The sequence below is a fragment of the Varanus komodoensis genome, unplaced genomic scaffold (genome assembly GCF_004798865.1).
Source record: "Varanus komodoensis strain SLA01 unplaced genomic scaffold, ASM479886v1 scaffold118, whole genome shotgun sequence".
Lineage (NCBI taxonomy): Eukaryota > Metazoa > Chordata > Lepidosauria > Squamata > Varanidae > Varanus > Varanus komodoensis.
In genome coordinates, this window is record NW_025335339.1 from 173,141 (window position 1) to 181,440 (window position 8,300).

The 8,300-nt window shown below is 54.2% G+C and overlaps 1 protein-coding gene across 1 annotated transcript in view; it reads right to left on the minus strand.

The window, feature by feature from the left end:
- Positions 1-242: 242 nt before the first annotated feature.
- The window catches only part of MEAF6 (MYST/Esa1 associated factor 6), an 8,251-nt gene continuing 193 nt past the window's right edge, over positions 243-8,300 (minus strand). Inside the window, exons 2-8 of the mRNA XM_044421333.1 lie at positions 8,201-8,300; positions 7,946-8,033; positions 4,876-4,921; positions 4,255-4,444; positions 1,919-1,948; positions 1,122-1,155; positions 243-742 (exon numbers count right to left, since the gene is read on the minus strand). The exon at positions 8,201-8,300 is cut by the window's right edge and continues 56 nt beyond it. Of these exons, the coding sequence (XP_044277268.1) occupies positions 734-742; positions 1,122-1,155; positions 1,919-1,948; positions 4,255-4,444; positions 4,876-4,921; positions 7,946-8,033; positions 8,201-8,300 (497 nt within the window). The 3' untranslated portion in view covers positions 243-733. The remainder of the gene's footprint in view (positions 743-1,121; positions 1,156-1,918; positions 1,949-4,254; positions 4,445-4,875; positions 4,922-7,945; positions 8,034-8,200) is intronic.

The window sequence follows — 8,300 nt, forward strand, 5'->3', positions numbered from 1 at the left end:
TGAAGTTTTTCCTTTAATGCCCACACACTCTCCCCTGGAAGGTTTACAGCCCTTTTGGGGAAAGCCTTTTCCCCACCCCACCCCTTTCTCCCAGGGGCCTCCCTGGCTCCAGCTCTTGGTTCCCGAAGGCTGCCGCCCCCTCCGGATGCCTGGGATGCCAAGCCGCTCCCGCAGCAGCAGCCAGAGCTCCCCCCCTCCGCCGCCTTCCGGAGCCAGCCTCCACCCAGAAACACGCACACCGAGACGGGGCCTCCTATCGTTTATTTACAAAGAGCAGGCAGAAGTATCCCAAGAGACTCTGGCCCCACTCACCACACCCTCTTCCTCAGGCTGTCAGCAGAGGCTTCGGGTCCCCCAAAATCAACAGGTTTTAACAGATGATAAAATTGGTCTTCAAAAAAATGGAAAATTAAATATCAAGGTTTCATTAAAAAACTAAACATACAGGAGATGAAACATTCAACTGGGAGGCAGCACAAGTAGAGGGGAATCACAAGACCTTCTCTGGAGCTCTTGCAAAGTGGCCACGACTGGCCTGGAAGGACATCCGTGTCTAAATCAGCAAAGCAGTGAGAAGCAGCGCTGGCCGCAGCCAGGGATTGTCGCCGTCACATCGGGGCCGAAGCAGAAGAGGCGCGTGGTCTGAGGGGGCCGTCGTTGTGCTTATTCACTCTCTTGTTGTGGACTTGCGGGGCTGGGGCAGGATGGACGGGCAGCTCCAGGAAGTCTGGGCCTAGTAGTCCTGCAGCCAGGGAGGGAACGGAGCATCAGCACAGCCGCCTAGGCGAGCGCTGGCCCGACCCCCGGCCTCCCCACACTCTGCAGGTAGAGATGCTGTGGGAGTGTTAGCCAAGCAGGGCCTTTGCACAGGGAACAGCAATGCCAACTCCAAACTCGAAAAGCATGGCTTGAAAATCAAACCACCCAGCAATATCCCTTCATTGGAAAAAAGCAATCAAGGAAGACTGGCGTGTTTTCCCCGTCTCTGTTTTCTAGCCATTTTAGGACGGGCTTTAATTCACTCTAACCCTCCAATTCCAGAATTCTGCAGGCACAGGAATGAGAGCCTGATTTTGGTGTTGGGGAGATGGAAGGCCCAAGGACAGGAGGGCAATACTTACAGCTCGGGGTTTTTTGTTCAGCTTGAGATCAATCCTGTGAGCAAAGCGAGAAGGGAGGGCGGTCAGCCGGGACTGTTCCGGGCCACCCGGTCGCTGCCCCCAGCAGCAGCTCCAACCAGGGCACATGGCTACTCATCCTTGTTCGAGCAGGGCCATGTGGAATCCCCTGTCCACACCCCAACCCTGCACTGGGAAGTGGATTCCACCCACACAGTCAGAAAGGAAAACAGATTAGAGAGTTAGGCAGCATGTAAAGACGGGAACAAGTCATGCGCTCGGTTAGCGAGTCAAGGAGGCTGCTCTGAGGAGGGAAGGGCAGCCACTTGTTGCATGTCGGCATTTAAGAGGAACTGGCTACTCTTGTGAGGACCAAATCGAGGCCTGGCCTTTGGGGGGGACGTGTGGGGCCAAATCCAGGTGGGGCTTTAGAAAGCAAAGCAAGAAAAATCACTTTTTAGAAAACTAACAGACATTTATCTGCTTTTTCAGATAATGTAAAGAAGCAGAGGAGGAAGGCAATTGTTTTTATCTTTTGGGGGGTTGTTCGCTTTTGCCAAGGGTATTAAATAAAATATTACCTCCCTTGTACTTTTGTCTGCATATTAAAAAACTTGCCAGCCTAACCTAGTATATATATATATACCTACAAGTAAACAGATAAACTATGGGTTAGAATAGTTTTGACAAGGACCGGGGTGGGGGTGGGGGGCTGGAAAGGGAGAAGGGAAGCAGGATGGGGAGGAAAAAGGTCTACACACTAACATCACAGCACAAAAACTAAGTCAAGTCAAACTTACTCAAAGTCATAATCAAACATGCCAGACGGGCTGAGGGGCAGCATTTGAAAGGAAGAAAGCAACAGAAATTAATATACTAATGGATTAAATCAATTAGTTGATTAGCCACCCTAGCAAGATGATTTCGTTTTTGTCTCAGAGGGTGTCAAGGACACACATTTCTGATGTCGTAACAGAGAAACACAACCCCCCTCCCCACGTGATGCCCTGGAGCACACCTGTGAGGAGCCAATGGCGAGGAGGGGCAGCGGAGGGCAGCGGGGGGCCCCAAGGCCACCAAAGGCACCTCCGCGAATGACGAGCACACGGGTGGAGTGGCAGGCGCTGTGCGCGGCACGGTGCTCCTGGGGGGGGCCCGGGTGACTCGCTCTAGGGAATGCAAAGATGGGGAGCGCCCAGGAGAAGAATCTGCCCCAGATACTCACTCTCCTGCCTCAGGGTGCACAAACTCAGGGTGGGATCCCCTGGGAGCTGAGCTACAAAAAACAACACAGCACTCGCACACAGCAGGGGGGCTGCACCTGCCCCCACCCCACCAAGGAAAAATGCCAGAGCACCCCAGCAGTAGAAGAGAGGACAGGGAATTCTTGTGGCTGAGGAATAAGCTTTCAGAATGCGCCACATCTCAGTGATCCTGAATGAGTCTCGCAGCCTAGTTCCGCAAGAGTCCGAACCAGCAGGCAAGGGCAACCCCTCTGGCAGGGAAAAAGTAACCCTGAGCCCCTCCTGAAGGCAGAGAAAGGTCCACTTCCACTGCAGGAAAGAAGCCCCCACCCGCCCTGCCAGCGCTGCGGCTCCACTTGTTCAACTGACTAGCAGGGCTTGAAATCAGGCCTAACACAAAACCGTCAGTATTATGATGGAAACAACACTGCAGGCTGTCCCACCTCTGCTACCTGATGTGATGGAACAACGTGTGAGCGATCCCATGTACATATTTTAAAAAAAAAACTTTGGGTCTATGATGCTCCCCGCCAGTTTTTAATAAAATTCCAATTAGCTTTCATTGCTAGGGAATCCTGCCTCAGCTGTAAGACCTTTATAAATCCTTTATAAATGCCTCAGCTATAAGACCAAAGAAATCCTCTTTAGCTGAACAAGCTCAATAATCTGGCTCTTTCACAGGAGGCGTGGATGGGATGCTGCCACCATTCCTAGCAAGCAAAAATTAAGGCTTCTTTAAAGCGGCATTATTCGCAATACAGAATCAAATCCTATTCCTCAAATAATAGACCGAAACTACTTTAATCTAAAATACTTGCTACCCTTCCTAACAGGCAAGAGAGTCTCTTGCCAACTAAACAAGATCCCAGAGGTTATTCCTTTGGAAGAGTGTACACGCACCTGTGTACAAGAACCAGGGGGGACGCTCACGAGGCCGCCTCACAGCACGAACAGGTGCTGCCCCCCAGTCACCCTCTGGCTCCCGGGACAACCGAGGGCCCAGTCGGTGCACCCTCAGAGAGAAAAAGGCCCTACACCTTCCAGGGAGCCCCGGCCAAAACTTTTTTCCCCTGTTTAAACACTAACAAGATGTTTTAGGGACTACCTGGTAAGAGCTCTCTCTGCTCACACCTAAAATAAGAACCTAAAATGTGCAGCACGATTTCCCATAGTATGATCATTGTTGGTATCTTAAATTTAAAAAGCTGGGTTACTGAGGCAGGCAATACTAGCTTACTCAGTTTTCTTTTAGGGTTAATTTTTAAATTATTATTTTAACGGTAACTATTTGGACAAACCAAGTTATACATAACACGTTATATGTTCCTAACCAAATTAAGTGCGCTCAAGAAATACCGGACTACAACTCCCATCATTCCCAAGCATTGGTTATGCAGGCTGAAGGTTAAATCCAAAACCTCTGAAGGGCACCAAGTTGTCAAATACTATCCTAAAGTAGCAAACTTACTTTTGATCTGTGAAGAGCATTATAAAAAAGTATGTTGTTTTTCCATTTCTCCCCAAACCACTTTTTCCAACTGCCCCACTCCCATGACAGAAGAGACCTGCTTTTTACCTAGGGCTTCGTAACATCCAGAAATGGTGCATCTTGGGGACTGACCCGGGAAATCCCACCTCCAAGCCCTCTGCCCAGTCATACCTGCCCGGCCTACTGCTGTGTCAAGGCAGGTGTGAAAGTCCAACCAGGCACATCCCACCCTAAGCTTCTGGAATGAGATGAGAGGTACTTTCACAACACCCTCCCCAAGGTTCTCCACACAAGCAAGATTCATCAAGCACTGAAATCTGGCCACAATCGGACTGGGAGGGTGGGCTCTAAGGAAAGGGGCCTTCTCAGCCCACCTCAAACAGCCCAGACTCGCCCAACTCACCTGTGTCGGTTCTTATTCTTCCGTTTCTTGTGGCTACTGTGGTGACTGCCTGAGGTGGAGGACGCGGCCTTCTGGGGCTTCACCCCTTGCACAGAGCCATCCAGCTCTTCCACCTCCTCCTGGCTCGGCTCATTCTCCTGGTTGTGGAAATCTGGCGAAGTGTCGCTCTCCGTCCCACTGCCAGGCTCCCCTGCAATGGGAGAAATCCAGGCATGCCTCACGAGCTCATCGGCAGGAAAGCCCCTTCCTCACTCCTGGCTAGAAACAGGGGCCGCCCCAGAGGCCTGGCCGGAAGTTTCCGCTCCAGGCTGAAGGAAGGGGTGGGGCAGGGAGGCACCTGGCACATTTGCACTTGCGTCAGGGGTTTAGTTCCTCCTCCAGTGACACAAGGCGGGACGGAAGCATAAACAAGCAAGCTACACAGACAAGGTACAAATCCCATCCTTCTCTGCAGCCTTTGCTTCCCATAGGTTCATGATGCCACCTGCATCTGGAAACAGACCAAACCTAAAAGGAGCCGTTCTGGTGGATTTCCTGTCATTCTAAACCAGGGTTTAGAAGAGCGACAGAGCATGTGATGGGGAAAAGCAGAAGAGTCACAAAGAGGGAAAGCCAACTTACGCTTCTCAATGAGCTGGTCCTGAACTCCAGCCAGTGCACTGACCGCCTGAAAAACCACACGAGAGCTGAATGAGGACTGCGAGTACCAGCCGACTGCAGCGCGCTCCTCTGCATGCTCCCAGAGGACCACGAGCACGAAGACGGTGGCCTGTGCGTCTGTGGCTGGGGAACGGGGTACGCCACCCCGCCCAAAAACTTAAATCCAAAAGTGGGCCGCCTATCAATAAAATTAACTTGTGAGCCGCCCCGAGGCTTCGGCGAATGGGGAGGCATAGAAGCCAAATAAATAAATAAATAATAAACAAACAAACAAACAAACTTGGAAAGTGCCAAGGCAAAACCAGAGAAAATGTCAGAAATCGCAAGAGCACAATCCCAAAGCACAATAAGCACACTGTTTGGAAGGATGCAGAATTATTTAGCTCCAGCTCTGTGAATCAAGCCCCGCCCCGCCCCAGCCTCCCCTGCTGCGGAGCCAGAAGGAACAGTGCCCTGGAGGGGGACCTGCATCTCCCCCAAGTATGTCCAAAGCCTTTTCCACCTCCCTCCCTGGGGGGCTTGGCTGGCGGCTGTGCACACCAGGGCCAAATCCCACTTTTGGGGACAAGAGTTCTGCCACCCGACGTGGGGCTGCGGCCTCTTGGCTGCATCAGGCGGCAGTCCTGCAGGGATCAGTGCAGACTCCTGGCCGGCACAGGACCTGCTTGTCCTGGGAGGAGAAAGTCCTCGGCTGGCAGAGGAGCACCAGTGCACTAACCGAGCGCAGTGCCATTCTGAGTGTGTGGCCAGGGTTTTCGGGACACACCACCAACTTGTTGAGTACCTCTTTCCCTATCAGGGTTTCCGTTTAATTTGGCTCCAGGACAGGGAAGAGAGACTCCCGTAAGGTGTGGGCAGCCATAAGGCGCCAGACATGGCATGCGCTCCGAGCAGGGATGGGCTCCGGATGAAGCGAAAGAGGGAAACGCCCCCGCAGTGCGTTCGGCCTCACTTTTGTGATTTGGAAGGAGGGGGATCCTTGATCAAGACGCCATTGGCTTTCTTTCAACCCTTTCCTTGTTACACCAAGAAAGAAGGGGCGGCGGCAAGGGGATGGTGGGTACCCCAGATGGAAAAGCTATGGCTCCATAAGCAGGACTCTGGGGTGTTATCCAAGCCTGGCATGAGAGAACTCTGGGAAAGACCACTCCAAGACAAGCTGTCTTCTCGCTGAGGCCAGAGCGTAGGACATGGAATACTCCATTCAAGCTGCGGCAACCCATACTCAGGCTGGACATCAGGGAAAGCTCCCTCACCGTCCGAGCAATGCGACAGTGGAACCAGCTGCCTGGGGAGGTGGGGGGCTCTCCCACACTGGGGACATTAAGGCAAAACTGGCCAGTCCTCTGAGTGGGATGGTGTAAATGGGTGTCCTGCAGCAGCAGGGGGCTGGACCTGCTGGCCTTCGTGGCCCCTTCCAACTCTATTCTTCTATGATTCCACGATTCCAGGTGTTGCTGACCATGCACATGGGGGCAAAAGCTGCAGCAGTCGTCTTGGGTGCACTACGCCCAGGCGAAGAGTGCTCCAGAAGGGGTACCGGAGGGGGAGGACAGCGAGGGAGGGCCTGACCAACGAATCCCACCCTGGAAGGAGGGGCAGATCTGAGAGCCAGTGGAGATGGAGCAAAGGAAGCTGTGATGCCTCCAAGGGACGAGCAATAGCGCAGACAGATGGCCCTGCAGAACAGAGTGCCCTGGATAGGATTCGGCCTTCAAAGGGGGGTATCTGCGTCCAGGTAAGGGAAAGGTGCTGGGTGTAGGTCCCCGGTAACTACGCTCAAAGCACTGACCATGCAACCAGCGTCAGACAGGCAGCCTGTGTCCCACCAAGCAACAATGGGGAATTTTGGGAATGGGTGACCTCCTGGCTGCCAAGCCTTGGCTGGCTAAAATACCTTCATATAAGCCTGCTGTTCTCCATGGCCTGTCACTCTATTCAGTGCCTACCAGAAGTTCCAGCGAAGTGTGAAAATATATTTGGCTCGAGTCCGTGGCACGAGCGATGTGTTTGGAAATGCGAAGTGAAGTGGCAGGCAGCAAAACGGGGCTAAAGAGGCAAGAAGGCCCACGGCCCCAAAGGGGGGAATTGAAGGGCAGACCTGAGTTTCCCCCCAATGTGCCCATACATGGTTTTGGGAAGGAAGCAGTGGCGGGACCCTGAAAGACAAGACTAGGTGAGCGCAGGAAGTTTTCCTGTTCCTCTTGCTAATGCTCCAGTAAAATGTGCTAAAAAGAGAAGTTGTTTTTTTCTTGGGACTCCGCTTTGCCTGCTTTGTGCAGGGAGACTCTTTACTGCAGAATAAAGCTCTTTCCACCACACCCCCAGGAGTGCTTGACTGGCTCCCATGCTCACCAGGGTTGAATCCAACCTTTGTGGATGACAACCCCACCTCTGGGGTTGCACATTAGCTTTATAGAGAAAGACAAGGAGCGCACCAGGGGATGTGGAGAAGAGCCTACACTGCATCTGGATGCACCTCAACTTCCAAGACTGCAGGGTGATGTGCATCAAGGGCAGAACTTGCCCCAGAGAGGAAGAGCAAGGCGTCTGAAGGAGATGACACCTCTGTTTCACACCTGGAAGGCTTCCCTTCCTATCCCAGGTAGCCCTTGAGATGCTGGATTACAACTCCCATCTTCCCCAGCCAAGACAGGCAATGGTAAGGGATGATGGTAGCAGGAATCCAACACCAGGCGGAGAACAAAATGTCCCCCTCCCTGCAAAAAGCTGCAGCAACAACTGAATCCAGGCAAGGAGGGAGGGGGAATGGCTGGGGGGCTCATGAGGTGCAGGAGGAGCGTGGAAGGGGCTGTCCAGGGAAGAATCGCAGCCCCACCCCCACCCACCCCCCGCTTCCGTGCCTTTGTGAAGAACAGGCCCAGCAGTGGGATCGGTTCGGCGCCCCCGGAAAGCCCCCCGCGAGCATGCGGGAGCTGACGGATAAGCGGGGCGGGCTGCGCGGGGGCGCCCGGGGGGATCAGGCGGGGTCCGGCGGGGTCGCGCCCGCCCGTCGGGCGACGGTACTCACCGCCGCCGACGTGACCGAGGACTTGCTGAAGAGCCGCTCCGCCTCCTTGAACTTGCGGTTCCTGCGGTCGTTCTTGCTGTTGGAATTTCTGGGTACGAGAGAGCCGCGTGAGGGCCCGGCCGGCGGCGCGAGGCAAGGGCTCCCCGGGGCGCCCCCTCGCCGGCGCGCCGCCTCCCGCGACGGGCCGGGCCGGGCGAGGGCCGCGCCCGGGGAGGGGCGGGGAGGGGGGGGAGGCGTGCGAGGGCCCGCACTCACTTCTGGTTGGTGAGGTACCGGTCCCAGCCGCGGATGATGTTGCCGTACATCTGCGTGTCCTCCAGGTAGCTGCCCTCGAAGGCGTAGATCTGGCGCTCCA